This window comes from Kogia breviceps, chromosome 14 (assembly GCF_026419965.1).
Source record: "Kogia breviceps isolate mKogBre1 chromosome 14, mKogBre1 haplotype 1, whole genome shotgun sequence".
Lineage (NCBI taxonomy): Eukaryota > Metazoa > Chordata > Mammalia > Artiodactyla > Physeteridae > Kogia > Kogia breviceps.
The window spans coordinates 60,303,146-60,325,293 of NC_081323.1; the positions used below are offsets into that span (position 1 = coordinate 60,303,146).

The following is a 22,148-nucleotide window of genomic DNA, read 5'->3' on the forward strand; positions in this document are numbered from 1 at the left end:
ACCCCACATGTCTTCTCCTCTGCCCCCATAAGAAAATGAGTTGGCATTCTCAAGCAATCCAGGTCTCAGTAGGAAAACAGACTCAGTCTGTTCTCATGGGTAGCAGCAGGAGACCTGGAGTGCTTTAGAGAAGGGAGGAGTCCTCTGGCTAGCACAGGCAGGATATCACACAGGTCAGAAGCCGCCCCTTGGCCACCACTGGGAGCAGGGTTAGGGTTAGAGCTCAGCAACCTCACTCCACCAGCTACTTCTGTGGACTTCTGCAGGTCAGGCATTCCAGCCCATATCTGTTCTCCCTCTTGTCCTCACAAGCTAAAGACAGAAGAGGAAAAGGCTGAGACTCTTGGGGGATTATTCTTCCATGCCCATCCATGATGGTTATAAAACAGCAATAGGGATTGAGGAATGTTTTTAACCAATTCACACACACTTTGTTTGGCTGAATAATTTCTCCTTCTAGCTGACATAAACTACCAACTCTAAGAATCAAGCACTTCAAGATTACCTACCCATCAACTATACTTCAATAAGAAACAAAAAAAAATTACCTGCCCTACATTATTTACGAGGAGGAGCTGGACTCTCTAACCATGCAAACAGGCTAAGGAGCATTACATGTCCTTACTTGAAAACAGCAATTACACAGGGTCAATTAAGGGCCTTGAAATGTAATTTATTCCCCAAAGTCATATTGATGAAATGCAGTTGCCACTCCAGGTGAGTAAGGTTAGTTTTCTCAGCCTATACCCTAGAGAAAAGCTCCCTCAACTCTTTCTGAAAGTACCATGAAGGGGGGGGAGGCAGGAGGGAGCCAAGAAGTCAGATCTCTACCCAGACACTGGTGGCCACACCCTGGGTGTGATCACACTCTGCATTACAGGTCACCCCAACAATCTCATACAGCTCCTTTCCAAAGCAGAGGCCAGCTCAACAACTTATTGCAAGAGCTAGACCTTCCTCTGGTCAGTATTCTGGAGGCTGGTACCTCGTACAGGACACTGCCCTCCCAGTATCAAGATGTCAGGGAAACCAACTAGTCACTAGCATGGAATCAGAACCCAGGGAGGGCCTGGGTTTTGAATATTCTATGCCAGGCAGGAAAATCAGGTGGAACTGTTGGGGTCACAGAAGGGAACCTCCTTCTCTTTATCTTGCAGATTCTCAAATTACCCAAAAAGAAGGGAGGACCACCACCGTGAGACTCTGATACAGCACGCACTCACATTTGTTAAGATAAACCCCAGGTCGATCAGATGACTTGGGCTCCTTGGAAGGACACCTGGGCATCTCTGAGAATATTAACAGCTGTGCCCGCACAACAGTGGTCCCAGCCGAGCTGGTGACAACGCAGCACGTGCTCAGCCTATCGAGGGCCCAGCCACACAGTCAATGAGCCCTCCAGTCTCGTCATACCCTGGAGCGCTCTGCTCTGTCCAACACTGAAGACAGTGACACTACTCCCCCCCAAGGCGTGCCCCCCGGAGGCCCCTCCCCCTCCCTACTCCCTGGCTCTTGCTAGCTCACACTAGTGTCATCATTAAGTTCTGGAAGTATTCAATCTAGTCCAGGTCAGTGTATTTCCCTACACAACAAACTTTCTAATTACCTCCATGTCCAACTTCCAAGTTTAAATCACCAAGGCTCAGTAGGCCTGCTTCTCTTCAAGAGAATTTCAACACATCTGACTTCTCATTGGCCGAGCCATGTGTTAAGTTACTACCAAAATGGCATAACTTGACTTTCTTGCCTACGCAAGACACTTAAAAATCCTGCTTCCTCCAACTTGCCTAAGTCCAAATTAGTTCAGAACAAGAAGTTTCTGAAGCAGGTGACATTTTAACATTTAACCGTCACAGTACATGTCAAGAAATACCTTGCTACAACTCGGTTCCAGAGTTAAAATTCCTTTGCCTTGGAAATCAAGCAGAAGTACCCAGGCTATATACTACTCATGCAAAAAACCAGAAACAATAACAAATTTTAAAATACTCAATAGAAAACTTCAGTAAGGTCCATCATACCCTTGTCTGGAAAAGGAACTTTTCCTTGCAAAAGGATCAAAAATGCCACTTGAAGAAACTTACGTTAAAGGCAATAAAACTGAATTAGCAGCTATCAAAGCAATACTGGTTTACGGCTTTGGCATTGTCTTTCACACACCACCCTGCCAGCCAGCCATCTCCTGCACTACTGTTTTGCCTTAAAATTGCTGTTTCCTGAATGAGTGTCTCCCACAAACACATTTAACAAAAAAGGAACATAAGATAGGTATCTTCAGAACAAACAGTCCAGAGGTGAGGAAGATGAGTACACAAGAGCAACCTCACAAGTAGCTCATGGGGCAAAACATGGCTCTTATGCAAGGCAAGTGGCCGAGACCACCAGAAAAGTTTAGGGAAAAGGTGGCATCTGAATCACTTTCCTGGGGTCTCTTGTCCTGTCTGCATTCAAGGAGAAACAGACACTACCTGTGCAAGTACAGGGCCCAAAAGCCAGAGTTACACCCCATGCAGTGCAAGTGTGTGTGCACTCAGAGCCTGAAGCACAAAGCAGGCTGACTGAGGATCCTGATGGCAGAGGCCGGGCTGTGCGACTACCCATCTACCTGCATGAGGAAGGCAGCACACCTGAGTCCTTCTAATAAGCAGGGCAGTGAAAAGACAGCTGTGTGGGGTCTAGGAAGAGTGGAAGCAGAGACCAGTAAGAAGGCTATTGCCAAGTTCCAGCATGAGGCAACAGGGGCCGCCTCGTTTAGGGTGGTGGATGGAAAACCAAAAGGGCTTTTGGTAACAGGATGTGGGATTTAGAGACAAGAATTCAGGGCCGACTCCCAAAGTCTGGAGGTTCGTGTAACCTGGCTTCCCTGCTACAACCTGGTTGGCAACCTCATCAAATTCATTACTACACACTCTAACACTAGAGCAAGAATACTCTCATCACGAAGGCCTCTGAGCTGACCAGGCTTCGGCAGCGGTGTCACAACGCACCAAATCCACTATCCACTCCTCTATCAGCCACTATGTTTTTCTTAAAATATTATATACCATTAACCTTATATATCTGTTTAGGCACATCAAGCCTAGGATTTCATAAACAATGCTGCTTAGATTGAGGCTGGTCAGTTTTCTTCCTAATCCATGTCAGAATATAATTACCTGGAGAACCAGGAAAGTCAACTTGCCCCACCTGTGTGCACTATGCTTGATAACCTGTGCCCATCCCTGCCTCAGGTGCAACCCTTTTACCATCACAACACCATGAGTGAACACTGATGCTACTATCTCTGTGCCCAGCACTTCACACATGCTTTGTGCTTCCACCCTCACAACAACCTTGCAGGATACGACAGACCACCTTTTCAAGGATGCAGAAATGGAGGCACTGAGAGCTTAAGCAACATGCATGAGGTCACACAACAATTAAACGGCAAAGTCCACGTTCAGACTCAGGCCTGGCGCTAAGCCTGTACTCTCTCACCAGGCCCACCGTGAGTTAACTCAGTGGCTTCTTTCCTCCTTTCCACAAAACTGATCGCCCCCACCCCACCCCCCAAAAAACAAGATGAAGGTATACACTTTTTTCCAATATGTGCTGTTAACAATCTTTTGTTTACAGATAGCCAAAATCAGCAGCCTGGAAGAATCAGGAGGGCGGATGCCTTTGGAAAGTAACTTCTAGTCCCATCAAAACCTGACAGGCTCACATCAGTCAGATGTTTCTAGGTTTGGCCTAATTTCTTCTATGTGTCTCAGAGATCTTTTCTGGGTTCTCCAAGTTGATTCTCACTTTGTAGAGTTCTTCTACCAACCAAAGCTAATGTGAGAGGAAAATCAATATTCTCATATTATTTGATTTTTGTCTTGTTACAGCGATGTTTTAGATATAATAAAATGCCCAAGTGTAGTTTATTTGGGTACACGTGTACAAGAGAACTCACTTTCCACTCCCAAACCTGCTTTAGCAGAAAAGTAACTTGAAACTCCATCTACCCACACAAGTTGGAAAGAAAAAGAAATCCACCACTGCTGCCCCCCAAACAAAAACCACAGAAGTCAGTGATCAATTCTTTTCAGAAACTGCAGACGACTCATTGATTTGCTCCCAGCTTGGTGTCCTGATAGTAGTGGCCTGAGTGTTGTAGAAAAGTCAACCAAAACTGTCTGTGCCCATTAGTCTCAAAGATTACCCTCTGAAACAGAGACTGCTCACATGGGCGGCAGAGCCACACCAGGGAACAAACATCAAGGCACTGACATTTGTGCCAGCCAGCCTATGCAGAAGCCAGGCCTTGGGAAAACTTCCTGTTGATTCGGAGGGGGCGTAACAGACCAGATTATCACCTCTCAAGTACCAAGAGGGCAGAGGCCACTGCAGGTCCCTCCTGCAGCCCCTCAGCCTGCACTGCCTCTGAGTTAGAGAGTGAATAAACTGCGGAGCATGTTCATTCCTAGCCAGGCCGACAAAGGCCACCACCTCCATGGTGCTTTTTGCCTCCCAACCTGAAAACCTACACGGGCCTCACAGGAAGGAAGCATGTGGTCTCAACCCCACTGAACTGCCACCATACCCCACGCCCCCCCTCCCATCTTTTCCCTCTCTGCTCTTCACCCTTCATAACTTTCCTATCGGCTCAAAACAAGACATTTTTAAAATAACTAATCCTGAGCACTGTTATTCTCCAGCAGATGTGCAGGGATCAGTCAAAAGCAAATGTGACCCCCTACAAAGCAGAGCAAGAGAGCAAACTAACACCTGACCCGTCCGCAGGAAAAAACCGCCAACCAAACCAGTCTCCCCGGCTCCTTCGAAACTGCCCTGCCCAGGAGGGGCGGGCAAATGCTCCTCATCCACAAAGCTTCCCTTCCTCAAGCTGATCAGAGGGAGCCCTGACAGCTTCCAGCTGCTGAGTCTACAGGAACCAAGGCGAACTACAAGCAGGTGCGAGTCACTCACAGAGCCTGGCAGACGAAGCCAAGCAGAGCTGATGGTCATTAAATCCCACCCCTCTCACTTTTTAATAGGAAGGATTTTCACACTTTCTGGTCCTATAATACAATGTATAAACCTAACACCACATTTTCGGAGTGGGAAGGCTAAGAAAGGCTGAAAGAGACTGCCTAAGACATGGGCAGCTTTTTAAACTGCACACCTGCAGCAGCTCACAGGGTGCTGACGACCATAAGCCCTACAAAGACAAGGTACCCTCTGGATAATGAATCTGAGGTCCACTCAAAAGAAGACTGAAGTTTACGGAATCAGCAATAATAAACTACAAGCTTTGCCATCCAGTTTGAGACGCCAGTAAATTTGCAGATTAATGATTTTATGGGCGACTTTTCCAACGAAAACTTGGATATGAGAACAAAAGTCTTTGAGGAAAAAAAAGTAGTCTTGAAAGCACGCATGACTTCTGAAAACTCTTCCTCCACTTAACACTCTCTAGTCTTACAGAAAAACCCTTGAAACTTGTGGACATGACTATTTCCCCAGACACCCAGTTCTGTACCAGAAATACACTATGCAGTGGGGTCCATGCTGATCGGCTCTCACCTGTGTTCAAAACGCTTAAAAACTGCTAAGACAACATAAGCGGGACACGGATATGCTAGCACTAGTGGATTTTTGTCTCGACTGGGGGATAACTTGAAAAGGAAACTGAAAAGCAATCCCTTTTTACGAGGCATTAAAAGGAATATACATAATTCTCTCAGCAATGTATTCCTTCACCTAATTGTTTAATGACACGTGACAAAAACTCTACGAAGTTATTGCCTTTCCAGGGCCAAGTGAGATCGACAGCCTGGTCCTTGGCATAGACTGGGTTCTCCTGTCCCCCATTACTGGCCACTGAGGTACCAGCGGGAAGTGCCTTCCGCAGGCATCTCCACCGCTTCGCCTTTTGCCACCTTGCAGGCCATTTTTTTCAGAGCACATCCAATTATTGGCAGTACGTTACTCACAGGGGAGTACCAATCATGGTAAGAGTTCCCACCAACCAGGGTGCAGCACCCCACAAGTGCAGCCACCCCACAGGACAAATGCTGCTTCACCTGAGCTTCCTTGACACCCCCATTCATTTCCACACCCCAAGATCTCTGGCTAAAAGCAAAACAAGAACATTCAATGCCCCGTTCATTCAGGGGCACTCTTTTTATTCCTGCCTGTCCGTCCACCTCGAAATAGGTAAGGACTCTCTTTTTAGACTTCTTAGACTTTGCCCTTTTCAGTAGTTGGGGCCACGAGAAATAAAAGATGCCTTCCAACCACCAAGTCCGCTTTGAGGTATGTAAACCCAAGACCCTTCCGCGTCCAGTGCCTCTGCATCAAACCTCTATTACCATGCCCCTTGTATCTCAAAGCAGGATACCCTGGAAAACTGCTGGCACAAGGGCAGAAAATTAAGTTACCTCTGGAGTCAGGGTGGATTTAGAGATAGGTAGTCGGGCGGGGGGTGGGGGGTTTCACGTAGTTTGAAACACACACCTGGCCGGAGGCTGACTGCACCGCACATAGCCAAACTCCCCGAAATATAGCTAACTCAGAAACGAAGAGCGCCTGACTCCGAACTCTGGGCCCGTCCAAAGGCTGAGAACATCTGCGTCCCTTGCAGGTGTTTCTAAATGAAGCCCGACGCCAGCAAGTGCTGTTATGGAGCAATCTGGAGGTCCGCTTCGAAGCCCCAGTGGGCTCCGCCGGGGAGCGCGCGGGAGCAGGTGCGGGAGAGCTCCGAGCCCAAGGAGGTCTCCGGTTCCCCGACTTTACCCGCCAGAGCCAGGCCCCCGCGACGCCCCAATGGGGAGACGGTCCCCGGAGCCCGGCTCCCCAACCCGGGCGCGCAGCGGCCGCCAGCAGCCCGCAAACGCCCGCATCCCTCCGCGGCCGGAGCGCTCTAATTTACAACGCCGGGCTCCGGGCGCTTTGTGCCGGCGAGGCCGCCCGGGTCCCGCGGGCCGGACAATGCGCCGGGCCGGGGGCCACCGGCCGCCCCCCGCCCGCGGGCCCGGCATGACTGTGCAGCCTCGCCCGGCCCGGGCCGGCCGGCTCTGGCCGGCCAGGCCGAGACTCGCGGCCGCCCGGGGCCTGGTTAAAGATGGCGAGCCCCTCGCGTGGCTCCCGCGGCTCCCCCCGGCCACAATGGAAGGCGCCCCCCGGCCCCGCCGCGGCCGGCCCCCGGGCCTCACCTTCCATCTCCATGTCCTCGGGCTCGCTCAGCTGCTGCTCGCCCGCTTTCTGCTGCTGCTGCTGCTGCTGGTGGTTCATGTCGGCCGCGGCCTGGGCCTCGCCTGCGACCGGGGGCCGGGGCTGCGGGCCCGGCGGGCGGGCGGTGGCGGCGAGCCGGGGCGGCGGCGGCGGCGGCGGCGGCGGGGCGGCCTCCTCCTCCTCCTCCCGCGCGTCGTCGGCGGCGGCGGCCCCGGGGCGGCCCGCGGCGGGCGGCGGCGGCAGGGAGACGCGCACGTACTTGCTCGCGATTCGCCCAATCTCGGCGCCGAGGCGGGCGGGCGGCCGGCGGGCCGGGCCGGGCGGCCTCGTCGCTCGCTGCGGCCGCCGCCGCCGCCGCCGCCGCCGCGGGGCCCGCCTCCCGCCGCCGGGGCCGGGGCTGCGGGGCCGCGGGCCGGCCGGGGGCGGAGGGCGGCCGGGCCGGGGCCGCGGAGTCAGCCCCGCCTCGGGCCGGGCGCGGCGGGCAGGAGGCCTGGCCGGCCGCGGCGGGCCTGCGGGGCCTGGGGCCGACGGGAGCGGCGGCGGCGCGGGCGGGCGAGGGGCCGGCCGCGCTCCAGGCGCTGCGGCCTCCGCCTCCTCGGCGTCGTCGTCGGGGCTCCGGCAGCGGACGCGGCGCCCGGCGGCTCGGCTCGGCTCGCTCTCAAAATGGCGGCGGCGTGAAATGTCACATCCGCATGGGGGGCCCGAGAGCGAGCGAGCAAGCGAGGAGAGCGGGCGGGCGGCGCAGGGAGCGGGCGGGCAGGCGCCGAGCCGGAGGGCGGAGCGGGAGCGGGAGGGCGGAGCGGGGAGGCGGAGCAGGGAGCGCCCCGCCCGCCGCCGCCGCCGCCGCCGCCTTCTGGGTCCGCCCGCCCGCCCGCGGCCCGCAGCGCCGCGCCCCCCGCACCACTCGCCCGGCCCGCCTTGGCCTATCGTCGGGTGCCAGTCCTCGGTGCCCGCCCGGAGCCTCGCGGCCGGGCCCGGGGGCGCTCCGATGTGGGCGACTGGGTGCCTCAGCCCTAGGGGGCGAGTGGCCCGGCAAATGCCCCATACTGGGCATTTGGTCACCCAGAAAGCCCCTGCGGCCGTCGGGGGTAGGGGCAGAAACCCTGCCCGCAGACGGGTGACCTCGGGACGGTAGCTGACATCGCCCGTGGACTCCGGAGAAGAGGACCCGGATCGGAATGAGCGGCCAGCGCGGATCAGCACTTGCTGGCACTGTTATTTACTCCCTTTAATAGATCTGTTATTTATTCACCCAGTACCTCGCGTACGAGAACTTCTTTTCTCACTATAGCCCAAACCAGAAACCAGGTTTTGGTCCCTCAAAACCAACCCAAATAGCTCTTCCTTTGGCATTAATTTATCTCCTTCATATCAGCCCAGTTTGGCTAAGATCCTTCACCCAGGGCCTCCGTCATTCCCGATCCTTGAGAGACCGGTGATTGGGGCCTCAACTTTTTGATGAGAACCAAGGCAATGTGGATAAAGAAGAGAATGGAAGAAAAAGATACACATCTCTACATAGGTGCACCTCTAAGTGACCGTCTCAAGGGAGAATATAATTTTGCCCCCAAATGACCAAGAAATTGTGATTCCTGTCCCACTTTCTATCTCCCTATCTCCTGTCCCTGCATTTTTCTCCAGTTTTCTCCACTTTATTTCACTGTCCATCTCCCCGCCCAGAAAATAATGTTTTGTGCACTGTGGTATCCCAAATGCCTGGGACGGACATAGCAAGTACTCAATACATATTTGTTGAATGAATGTATGATTCAAATGTGACTAGATTCCGCTCCCTTCCACCCCCCAGCATTGCATACTTAAAGGTTTCCCACCAGTGAATTTCTTGCTGGACCAAAGCAGTAAGCAGACAAGAGGGAAGGAGCTACTTCACCAGGAATCAATCCCAGCCCCTGGGTCCCCCCCAGATTCTGAAGACGTGTTGTTATTCACACAGATTCTCTCAAATGCTAATGAACAGCTCTCAGATGCAAAGGAATCCTTCTCTCCAGCTCTCTAGAGACTTGGGGGAGGGCAGAAAGGACTGCTCTGGCAGTGGAAGGGGTGGCAGGGAGTGATAAAGGTGCCTATCGGGTTCCACACTGGCCAACTTTATCTTCATCACTGGGTTCAAAACCAACCAGGGAATTAAAAAGAATAAGAGTAAAAGAATAGCTCGCATGATGGATAAATTAAATGTTGTACACCCAATACAATAAAATACTGTTTGGCAATGAAGAATGGATGAGGCTTGAAAACACCAAGCTGAGTGAAAGAAGCCAGACAGAAAAGACCTTATAGTGTATGATTCCAATTACATGAAATGTCCACAGCAGGAAAATCAACCTATAGAGATGTGAGATAGATTAAGGACTGGACAGTTAAGGGTTTGGGAGTGACTGCTAGTAAGTACAGGATTTCTTTTGGGGGTGATGAAAATATCCTAAATCTGATTCTGGTGATGGTTGCACAACTCTGCAAATATACTAAAAACTATTGAACTGTGCACTTTAAATGGGTAAACTATGTGGTATGTGTCAGATCTCAATACAATTAATTTGTTTTGTTTTGCTTTTTTATAAATTATTAATTTATTTATTTTTGGCTGCATTGGGTCTTCATTGTTGCGCGCAGGCTTTCTCTAGTTGTGGCCAGTGGGGGCTACTCTTCATTGCGGTGTGCAGGGTTCTCATTGCAGTGGCTTCTCTTATTGCAGAGCACGGGCTCTAGGTGCACAGGCTTCAGTACTTGTGGCACGTGGGCTCAGCAGGTGTGGCGTGCGGGCCCTAGAGCGCAGGTTCAGTAGTTGTGGCGCACGGGCTTAGTTGCTCTGCGGCATGTGGGATCTTCCAGGACCAGAACTCAAACCCGTGTCCCCTGCATTGGCAGGCAGATTCTTAACCCCTGCGCCACCAGGGAAGTCCCCAACTAATTCTTTTTAAAAGATGAGAATGAGTGAGGAAGACCAGAGTGGAAGCTGTTCATAGTCTAGATGAGAGTTGGAGATGGACTGGGGGTGGGGTTGGGGGTGGAGATGGAGGAAAAGGGTTAGTATGTAGGCAGGTCAAATTGCTGAGAGCCTGGAACTGAGTGGGAGGGAAGAGAGAAGAATCAAGCATCGCTCTCAGATTTCTGGCTTGAGCAACTGGGTGAATGATGGTGCCAGTTACTAACATGGGGGAGAAGTCTGGGGGAGGCACAGGGTTGGAAGTCAAATTAAGAGTAAGTTTCTTTTGGCTTCATTTTGGGGAGTTTGGGGGGCTTTGTTGTTTTTATTTGTATTTTTGCTTTTTTTTGGACTGTATTACATTTGATATGCCTGTTAGACATTATCCATACGGAGGTGGGTAAGGAGTTAGTTCAACAGGAGTCTGGGCTAGAGGTAAAGATGTGTGGAGATGGTATGAGAGCCTGGAGGCCACCTAGGAAGGTGGGGATAGAACAGATTTGGGCCATAGTCAGAGGTTGATACAGAGAGGGACCAGCAAAGCAGACTGTCTCAAGTATAGGCCCCTCACCCATCCACCCAGTCACTCCATCCTGGGACCTGGTTGCCTTTTTCATAGTACTTACCAGCATTTTCTTTCTCTTTCGTTTCTTTTCTTTCTTTCTTTCTCCCTCCCCCTCCCCCTCCCCTCCCCCTCTTTCTGTGCAGCTTGTGGGATCTCAGTTCCTGGACTAGGGATCAAACCTCAGCCCTTGGCAGTGAAAGTCCCAAGTCCTAACCACTGGACCACATTTTGAATAATTTTTGAATAACTGTTACATAGCATAGTATGCAGAGTTCTACAAGGGACCTTCAACCTAGATGCTACTCCTACGATTGCATTCTATTACACTGATGAAATTAAGGTTGCTAATCAGTCAAGTTTAAGTAGAGAGACCATCTGATATGGCCCAACCTAATCATATTGGTCTTTTAATAGAGTTTTCTGTGGTGGCAGAAGAGGAAGGCAGAGATGTGACAGATGAGAGGAGGTTCTCTGTTATTGAGATGTAGGGAGCCACATGGAAGGATCTGAGAGTAGCCCCTGCAGGCCAAGGGGGTGTCCCCAGCCACCAGCCTGAAAACGGGGGCCTCAAAACTAAATTCTACCAGTCTGAATGAGGTGGCTCTTCCCCGGAGCTGTCAGAGAGCCCACCCTTTGGCTTTGGCCTGGTGAAGCCCAAGAGGAGAGCCCATTGGAGCTGGCCTGGTCTTCTGATCTACAAAACTATGAGATCATACATGGGTGCTATTTTCCACCTCTAAGTTTGTGATAACTTATTGCACAGCAGTAAAAAATGAACACGCATAACTAATGTGTCCCATCCTACAAGCATCTCGATGAGAGAAACTGTCTTTCTCACAGTTCTGTCCTCAGCACCTAGCACAGTGCCTGGCACATAGCAGATGCTCAATAAAGGTTGAATGAACGCTTTCACCTCAGCTGATGCTAACTGCTTGCTAGGAGCTAGGGGCTGTCTGGGATACAAAGGTAGAAAAGAGTGCCTGCATGCTTTAAAGGCTTCTCAGATGGATTTTCATAGGGAGTCAATAACAGCACTTATTTTCTCTTTTCCTGCCTTGCCCATCTTTCATGGAGGAGTGGATGATGGGTGGAGAAGTTATTCCTAGGCCACCATGGCTACTAGAAAAGCAAGACCGGGAATCCCCTGGGGGTCCAGTGGTTGTGACTCTGCACTTTCACTGCCGAGGGCCTGGGGTTCAATCCCTGGTGGGGGAACTAGGATCCCTCAAGCTGGGTGGCCAGAAAAAAAGGCAAGACCAGTGCACTTTGAGGCCTAGCAAGAAGGCCCAGACTCAATTATTCCAGAGGGTTGTGCTAGCCTGTTTTCTTCTTCCCCTGGTGGAATTATAAAACCCATTTGCGGGCTTCCCTGGTAGCACAGTGTTAAGAATCCACTTGCCGATGCAGGGGACATGGGTTTGAGCCCTGGTCCGGGAAGCTCCCACATGCCCCGGAGCAAATAAGCCCATGCAACACAACTACAGAGCCTGTGCTCTAGAGCCCGCGAGCCACAACTACTGAAGCCTGCGCGCCCAGAGCCCGTGCTCTGCAACAAGAGAAGCCACCGCAATGAGAAGCCTGCGCACCGCAACAAAGAGTAGCCCCCGTTCAACGCAACTAAAGAAAGCCCGTGTGCAGCAACAAAGACCCAATGCTGCCAAAATAAATAAATAAATAAATTAGTTAATTTTAAAAAAGAAAACATTTGCACACAGAAGGGGTACTTGGGGAAGAACTCTGAAGAAGTGTATCAGCTGCATAATGCCTACTTCCTGGGAGCTTTAATGCCAAGATGCCTCAAAGGATCTGTTAGAGAACTCCAAAGGGCAAGAGGATTTAGGGCACTATTTCTTTTTTTATATAAATTTATTTATTTATTTGTTTATTTTTGGCTGCATTGGGTCTTCGTTGCTTTGCGCAGGCTTCTCATTGTAGTGGCTTCTCTTGTTGTGGAGCACGGGCTCTAGGCGCACGGCCTTCAGTAGTTGTGGCTCGCAGGCTCTAGAGCTCAGGCTCAGTAGTTGTGGTGCACGGGCCTAGCTGCTCCGCAGCATGTGGGATACTCCTAGACCGGGGCACGAACCCGTGTCCCCTGCATCGGCAGGTGGACTCTCAACCGCTGCGCCACCAGGGAAGCCCCTAGGGCACTATTTCTGATCACTGCTAATTTTTAGAAATTTCACAACCCCTACTCTGGTTCCAAAACCAGTGACCAGAGGAAGAGACAGAAAACTGAGGAGACAGGAACCGCTGGACCATCTGCCTTGTCATTAGGTAGAGCCAAGTAGGGAGGGGCGTCACCCTATCATTACTCTCTGAGCAAAACATTTTGCTGCTCCCAGGGCCCATGCCATGACTTGGCATAAACAGCCGGTTGGTTTTTCTTCTTGAGACCCAAAATATTTATCTACCTGGAAGCTACGTTTTGGTCAGGGTCTAAAATAACTTAATGGAAATGGGAATCAGAGGCACTTATTTTCCAGTATAACTAAGTTATAATCCATACGTGGAAAGACAACCTCCTAACCCCCCAACCACAAGGTTAGTGAGGATGTGAGCTTAGAGATAAGGCATTTGGCCAAGGTCATGCCGCTGTAAGCAGGTTGGGAGGGTAATGGGCTTTAGGATGCAAACCAGATGATCCAGGTTCCATAGAGGGGTCCTGCAAACTCGAACTTGGGAAATTGATTTAACCTCTGTAAACTCAACATTCTTATCAGGGAAATGGGGAGGGCAGTTTCTACCTAAAGTGGCTGTTAAGGAACTACTTTCCCATCCAGAAATTGTGAGGTGGTTCTTTAAGAGAGAATGAGATGAGACCCCAGGCCTTCCCCATTCCTGACCCACCATCCTTTCACTCAAAACTATTCCTAGGCTGAACACCCACTATGTGCCAGGGACAGGGACGGGGCTGCCTGAGGTTAAACAAATGGCAAAAATGACCACAGGGGTGGCTAATTAGATCAAGTGGCCAACATTCTTCTGGGCTGTGAGCTGGCAAAACCTTAATGCCCTTAAAGCAAGGTCTTTTCTAGAATGACTGCTCATGGTTAGCCAGGTGTTCTGTAGATACTGGGGTCTTGTTTACTTTTTTAAAAAACAGCTCAGGGACTTCCCTGGTGGCACAGTGGTTGAGAGTCTGCCTGCTAATGCAGGGGGCACGGGTTCAAGCTCTGGTCCGGGAAGATCCCACATGCCGCAGAGCAACAAAGCCCATGCGCCACAACTACTGAACCTGTGCTCTAGGGCCTGCACGCCACAACTGCTGAGCCTGTGCTCTAGAGCCCATGTGCCACAACTGCTGAGCCTGCATGCCGCAACTACTGAGCCTGCATGCCACAACTACTGAAACCCGCGGACCTAGAGCCTGTGCTCTGCAACAAGAGAAGCCACTGCAGTGAGAAGCCCGCGCACCGCAACAGAGTAGCCCCTGCTAGTCGCAACTAGAGAAAGCCCACGTGCAGCAATGAAGACCCAACACAGCCAAAAATAAATAAATACATAAATTTAAAGGGCAATGAACTCTGTATTTGGCTAATATCAGGCTAGAAGTTTGTCACATAATGCACATTCTTGACAGAATTTTCTTAGCACGAATTGTAAACCAAATAATAAGCACTCCTCAAAGAGCCAGGTAACATGCTTTATGTTGAGTATCTGAATCCCCACACCAGGTAAGAGCAGTAGTAATTGCTTGCATTTACTAAGAGCTTCCCTGTGACAGGCACGGGGCCAAGGGTGTACAGCAACTCATTTGTTTAATCCTCTCAACTGCCCTGTGATCTAAAACTGTCATACACCCCTCTTTACAGGGGAGGACACCAAGACGCAAAGAGGGCAGGTGCGCAAAGTCTCAGAGGTAATAAAAACAAGGGAAGGGTTTCTTAATATAGGTTAAACATAGACTTAGCAGATGAGTGACCCAGTATGTACCCAACAGAATGGAAAACCGGTTCTCAGAAGCTTGTACACAAGTGTTCATAACAGCACCAAAGCACAATAGCTAAAAGGTGGAAACAACCCAGATGTCCATGGACAGATGAATAGGTTAACCAAAGGTGGTACATCCTACAATGGAATATTACGCAGCCACTAAAAAGGAAGCACTGATACCTGCTACAAAATGAATAAACCTTGAAAACATTAACACTGAGTTAAAGAAGCCAGCCACAAAAGGCCACATGTTGTATGATTCCATTTATATGAAATATGCAGAATGGTCAAACCCACAGACAGAAAACAGATTAGTGGTTGCCAGAGGCTGGTTATGGGGGTAGAGAGAGTGGCTACTTAATGGATGCTGGGTTTGGGGGAGTGGGGTAATGAAAATATTCCGGAAATAGTGGTGATGATTGCATAACATGGTGAATGGATGACATGTCATCAATGGTAAATTTTATTTTATGTACTTTACTATAATAAAAAGAATAACAAGGTAAAGATTTGAGCCAGGGTATCCTCTCATCCCATAGCATATGCCTCTAACCACTATGCCATGCTTTACATTCTGTTAGAAAGTATTATTGTTCTCATTTTACAGATGGGGAAACTGAGGCATGGTGAGGAGATAGTGAAAGTGGGATTCACACTTAGCTCTGCCTGTCTCAGAAGTCAAGCCTAAGAGCCGCCTCCCAAGGACAGGGAGCTCCTGGCTTTGGATGGGTTCAGCACCACTGCCATTTAGGGCTGTCTTGTGCACTGTAGAATGTTTAGCTGCATCCCTGGTCTACCCACCGGATTCTTATAGCAATTGTGACAAACAAAAATGCCTCCAGAACTGGCACTGTGTTGTTCGATGACTCAACTTACTTTTCTACTAATAAGCCTAAAAATAAACTGCTGACTTGGAAAATTATTTTCAAAGACATTTGAAAATGAGGGTGGAGAATATCTATGTGTTAAAAGTAAAATTCATTTAACTTCACACTTAGTCATTCATTCATTCTTTCAACAAATATTGGCCAAATGCCTTTCCTGGCCCCCGTACTCAAGGTCTGGATGGAGGCAGAAAAAAAGAAATATTGCTTTAAGGCACTAATCTGGGTCCCCTGGCTGATGAGGCTGGCTCATCCTTCCAGCTGGAAATGCCCTTTCTCAGAATCCCTCTCTCCCATCTCTTAGGACACTTAGACACAGAGCGCAGCTGAGCTACTGGGCTGTACGGCCCGTCAGGAAGTAGTTCTTTCCTTCCATAGCCCTTGCTCAGGAAATATTTTTGATTGAATCAACAAATACACGTGCTGGCAATAGGCAGATTTCTTGCACCACTCTTAGGAGTGTAGTAACTATTGCAAGCAGCAACTGGATTTCATCTGCCAGACGGGAACTCAGGGAATTTAAATTAATTAAAATAATGGCATTTGATATCAAGGTTGATAGGGAAAGAGTCTCAGGTTCTGAGGGCAACAAACCAGCTTGAGAACACCAAGGTCCCTTTCGTGTTAAAGAAAATTACACACAAAAAAAGGGACAACGTTTATTAAGCATTTACTATGTGCCAGGCACCCTGGTGAGTGTTCTACCTCTTTTTTTTTCTTTAAATAGTCCAGAACCTCCAAAGACTTAATACAGAAAGATATCCTCTATTAATAACTACCATATTTCTTTAGAAAGTAGTTTTTATTCACAAATAATCTCTGCTCCTCCCCGGCATGTCTACCAAAGTAAAGCAGAAAGGGATTTCTTTTTTTAAAATAAATTATTTATTTATTTATTTATTTTTGGCTGCGTTGGGTCTTTGCTGCTGTGCACGCGCTTTCTCTAGTTGCAGAGAGAGGGGGCTACTGTTTGTTGCAGTGCAGGGCTTCTGACTGCGGTGGCTTCTCTTGTTGCAGAGCACGGCTCTAGGCACGTGGGCTTCAGTAGTTGTGGCACACAGGCTCAGCAGTTGTGGCTTGCGGGCTCTAGAGTGCAGGCTCAGTAGTTGTGGCGCACGGGCTTAGTTGCTCGGTGGCATGTGAGATCTTCCTGGACCAGGGCTCGAATCGTGTCCCCTGCATTGACAGGTGGATTCTTAACCATACGCCACCAGGGAAGCCCCTGGGAATTCTTGTCTATACTTCAAGTATCTACATTTTGAGAGAGCCTTTTGAATTTCTTTAAGCATCAACAGTAGTATCTTTAAGTGGCAAAGAACAATGTGTTTCAGGATTTGGTGTTATTGAGATATTTTTTCTCACAATAAGAAAAATCAAGGCCTAGAGAAAAAGTGACCTTTTATCCCAGTCCTAATTTAACCACTTTGTACTTGTTTTTTATTTATTATTATTCAGAGGTTAATACTGCTATTGACTTGAAGTAACTTCTCAAGAAAATGAGTGCAAGAGGGCAGTGGTAAAATACAAGTAAGACAGAATTAAATTCTTAGATACTCTAAAAGTAGAAATTCAAAAGAAGAGGGCAGAGAAAACAAATCTTCAATTAATAAATCTACATGATTGCTATAGCCCTGCTTCAAATGTTGCATTTAATTAACTGGGCCAAATTTAAATTGAACTGCCCTGATTCTCTAGGAGAATGACTGTCATTCCGGAGTCGTGTTTTTGTTTTTTTTTTTTTAATCAAACGATGCCACAAACATTTCTGGAACACCTACTAAGTTGGTCATTACCCTAAACATAGGAGCCATTTATGTTAGATAATTTCTGTTGTTACTTATCGACCCTGATTTGGTTTATCAATTCAAAACCAAATATGTTTGTATCTCTATTACATTCACTGCATCGAAGAGGGTGGAAAGTGGTTTGGGCTTTTTCGGTTTCACTTGAACTTATGATGTTACCTGGCTTGTTTTATTTCTCCTTCATGTAACAACTTGACTTTTGTGCTTTTAGCCACAATACTGTGCACAAGAAAATTAAAGTAGGGGGGGATTCCATGTATACTTTTTACTCTACTTTTCCACAGGAATTAGTAAACTATGGCCCGTGGACCAAATATGGAAGCACTTGTTTGTAAAAATAACTTTTACCGCAGGGGGTAAGGTAGGGGAGGGATAAATTGGGAGATTGGGATTGACATATACACACTACTGTATATAAAATAGATAACTAGTAAGGACCTACTGTATAGCACAGGGAACTCTACTCAATACTCTGTAATGGCCTATAAGGGAAAAGAATCTAAAAAAGAGTGGATATATGTATATGTGTAACTGATTCACTTTGCTGTCACCTGAAACTAACACAACATTGTAGATCAACTGTATGCCAATAATTTTTTTTTAATTTTCCATATTAAAAAAAATAAGTTTTATTGGAACACAGCATTCATTCATGTATGTATTGTCTATGGCTGCTTTCACCCTACAAAGGCAGGATTAGAAGCTGCAATAAAGACCAGAGGTCATATGGCCCACAAAGCCAAAAGTCCTTACTATCCGGCCCTTAATGGAAAGTGTGTTGATTCCTGCTGTACTGTTTGAATTTGTTTGAATCATGTGCATATAATACTGTAATAATAACATCTGGAGGAAATACACATCAAAACTATATAGCATTTGAGCAGAGCTACAGGAAACCTGTGAGATGAGAAGGCTGAGACCCCAGGGCTCAGGAGCGGGTCGGTGGTAGGGAGTCCAGGTGGCCCTTATCTAAGACTTCCACCCTTGTACCATTTTTCTTGGTTGGTTCATCTGGTACAATGGGTTCCCAGGTTCAGCCAGAGCTGGCGCCACGGAACACCTCCTCTGTCCCCTTTCCCCCCCAGGGTCACCAGAACTTCTCTAGCACTTTCTGATCCACATTATACAAGTCACCCCAAAAGCAGTTTCTCAGCGCATGTCCCAGGACCTTCAGCATCACCATCCCAGGAAAGGCTTGTTAAACATCCTGCCTGGGACTTCCCTGACAGTCCAGTGGTTAAGACTCTCCACTTCTACTGCAGGGGCCGTGGGTTCAATCCCTGGTTGGGGACGTAAGGTCCCTCATGCCTCACAGTATGGCCAAAAAAACATCCTGTACCAGGAAGACTCTTTCAAGTAGGTTTAGGATGAGACTGGGGCTGGGCATTTTTACGTGCCCCACCGGCAGTGCTGACTCACACCCTTGGCAGCCTGTTGTGCTTTGCTGGTGTCCAGCATCCCCACCCTCACCCCACAGTGGACAAAGCCCAGTCTGATAGTTACAACAGCTCTGATGTGATGGGCACTCACGTGCCAGGCTCCTGAGTGCCAGGCTCTGTCCTGAGTGCTTCCCATGCATTCATTTACATGTCCTGACAACCCCAGGAGCGGAGCCATGCCTGTAGTTGTCCAGTGTGTGTATCGTACAAAGCGTGGGGCAGCAGATCAGTGTTGGGCAGGGGCAGTGAGAAGGAGGAGTCAACTATGGGGCTGGGGGGATGCAGAGGAATTTTTAAGGTGTTCATTTTGATAGTGGGGGAGGGGGATACATGACCCTATGCATCTGTAAAACTGATAGAACCTCCCCAAGAGTGAACTTTATTGGGGCTTCCCTGGTGGCCCAGTGGTTAAGAATCTGCCTGCCAATGCAGGGGACACGGGTTCGAGCCCTGGTCCGGGAAGATCCCACATGCCGCGGAGCAGCTAAGCCCGTGCACTACAACTACTGAGCCTGCGCTCTAGAGCCCACGAGCCACTACTACTGAGCCCACGTGCCTCAACTAACTGAGCCTGCGTGCCACAACTACTGAAGGCTGCGCACCTAGAGCCCATGCTCTGCAATGAAGAGTAACCCCCGCTCGCCACAACTAGAGAAAGTTCGCACACAGCAACAAAGACCCAAAGCAGCCAAAACTAATAAATACATAAATACATTAATTAATCAATTAAAGCGCTATACGTTAAAAAAAAAACAAAACAAAACACTGGGCTGAAATCCAGGCTAAGAATCCCTGGCCAAATTTGCTTCTGGCAACAAAGGCTCCCCTGCCCTGGGATGAGACAGGTGTCTATCAAGAGAGGCACTTCTTAATTCGAGCAAAGGGTCTGTGTAGGCTAGTCCTGGCCCTGCCTGTGATTGGGAGCTATTACCCCATTTTACAGATGAGGAGGCCAAGACAGGAGGTTAACTGGCCCAAGAACTAGTCCAATAAAGCATCATTTCTCTGGAAACAACTCAAAATGTCCATCAACTGATGAAGGGATAAATAAAAGTGGCATATCCTACCATGGAATATTATTCAGCCATAAAAAGGAATTACAGGGCTTCCCTGGTGGCGCAGTGGTTGAGAGTCCGTCTGCAGATGCGGGGGACGCGGGTTCGTGCCCCGGTCCGGGAGGATCCCACGTGCCGCGGAGCGGCTGGGCTCGTGAGCCATGGCCGCTGGGCCTGCGCGTCCGGAGCCTGTGCTCCGCGACGGGAGAGGCCACAACAGTGAGAGGCCCGCGTACCACAAAAAAAAAAAAAAAAGGAATTACACATTGACACATGCTATCTTAATGAACCTTGAAAAAATATGTTGAGTGAAAGAAGCCAGACACAAAAGGGCACATATTGTCTGACTCCATTTATACGAAATGTCCAGAATAGGTCACTCCACAGAGACAGAAAGCAGATTAGTGGTTGCCAGCAGCTGTGGGGACAGGGAATAGGGACTGTTAGTGGGTATGGGATTTGGGGGGAGAAATGAAAATGTTCAAGATTGGCCATGGTGACGGTTGCACAACTCTCTAAATACACTACAAACCCCTGAATTAATTATACACCTAGGAGAGTTGTATAGTATGTGAATTCTATCTCACTAAAGCTGCTGTTACTTCAACAAAACAAAACAAAACACTAGTGGGTTGAGGGATCAGCGGGAGAAGCCGTTACGTGAACCCGAGCTACAGGATTCCCAGATTAAGCCTGATCTACATGACAACCTCCCCAAAGCACACTGACTTCATGGCAGAGCCCATGGGGGAAAAGCCAGCCGGAAGCCTGGCCGGGATTGGCGAAGTCCTGGGCAAGAAGCTGGAGGAAAGGGGCTTTGACAAGGCCTGTGTGGTCCTTGGTCAGTTTCTGGTCCTAAAGAAAGATGAAGATCTTTTCCGGGGACGGCTGAAGGATAAGTGCGGCGCGAACGCCGAGCAGTCGCGGGACTGCTTCCGGTGCCTTCGAGAGTGGCGCGACGTGTTTTCGTGATGCTCTCTGGGGAGCCCCCGACCCCGAGCCCCAGCACTGAGTCTCCAGAGTTTGCAGCCAAGTGAGGACTCCTCCCCGTCCTCTACAAAGGAAAAGATTGCTGTTGTCGTGCACAGCTCCCATGTACTCCAGGGTCTTTGGGGAGTTTTCTCCCCTCACCATTTCAACGTTTTTGGAATTCTTACCCTTGCATGCATCTCCCTTTGCCTTTCCCTGACAGTTTCATGACAGCAGTTACCAGCTTTTCTGAGTGATTTCTGGCACTGTCCCCGCCCGCCCACCGCTCCCACCTCGGGTCTGTTTTATGCCATTTGGTCCTCTTTCTGGCAGAACAGTCACTGTCCTTGTAAAGTTTTTTAAATCAATAAAGTCAGTGGCCTTCCAAAAAAAAATTCCCACTCTGGCAGCCTCAGCACCGCTCCATAGGAGGTCTTAAGAATCACACCACGTTGCCCTCACCCAGGCAGTCCTGTCAATATTTCAAAACCCACATCCAAGAAATTCCTAAATTAATACTCCGCCACTGAACTAATACAAATAACCATTTTTTTTGCCTGATCCACTCCATGCCAGCTACTTTCCTTACTTTAACTCCACTTTTTACCCCAGCTGGGTAGGATGTATTCCACGCTCCCATATTTTCCAAGCCGGTTGTGTTCCTGAAGACTTGGCAACATTTAGAGCTAATCATTCAATGGCTTCCCTGGTGGCACAGTGGTTAAGAATCCGCCTGCCAGTGCAGGGGACACGGGTCCGAACCCTGGCCCAGGAAGATCCCACATGCGGCGGAGCAGCTAAGCGCATGCGCCACAACTACTGAGCCTGCGCTCTAGAGCCCACAAGTCACAACTACTGAACCTGCGTGCCACAACCACTGAAGCCCGCAAGCCTAGAGCCCATGCAACAAGAGAATCCACTGCAGTGAGAAGCCTGTGCACCACAACAAAGCATAGCCCCCTCTCGCCGTAACTAGAGAAAGCCCTCACGCAGCAATGGGAGCTCAACACAGCAATCAATCAATCAACAAATAAATAAATAAATTGAAATTAAAAAAATAAAGCTAATCATTCAAGACTCCCCTTGATAATGGAGGGTGGGTATGTCTGTTTACCTACTCACATGGGGTTGCCCTAGTTGTCAGAGTCTAGACACATATGGGTGCTTCAGGCCTCTTGGTCCTATGTGCCTGGAGATTATTGAAGCCTTAAATTAATATGGGGGGGGTGTCTAAGGAATTTGTATTATTTCACATTCAGACAAAAACTGGGACTTGACTCCTAATTTTATGGCATTGATTCAAATTTGCACTGAAAATGAAACCCTAAATGATGATCTTTTTATGGAGAGGTTG

At 49.1% G+C, this 22,148-nt stretch overlaps 1 protein-coding gene and 1 pseudogene across 1 annotated transcript in view; one reads left to right on the forward strand and one right to left on the reverse strand.

Moving 5' to 3' along the window:
- USP7 (ubiquitin specific peptidase 7) overlaps positions 1-7,325 on the reverse strand; it is a 55,560-nt gene extending 48,235 nt beyond the window's left edge. The window contains exon 1 of the mRNA XM_059038426.2: positions 7,182-7,325. Coding sequence (XP_058894409.1) covers positions 7,182-7,260 — 79 coding nt within the window. The 5' untranslated portion in view covers positions 7,261-7,325. The remainder of the gene's footprint in view (positions 1-7,181) is intronic.
- Positions 7,326-20,527: 13,202 nt separating this feature from the next.
- LOC131741476 (barrier-to-autointegration factor pseudogene) lies at positions 20,528-21,051 on the forward strand (annotated as a pseudogene).
- The last annotated feature ends 1,097 nt before the right edge of the window (positions 21,052-22,148 follow it).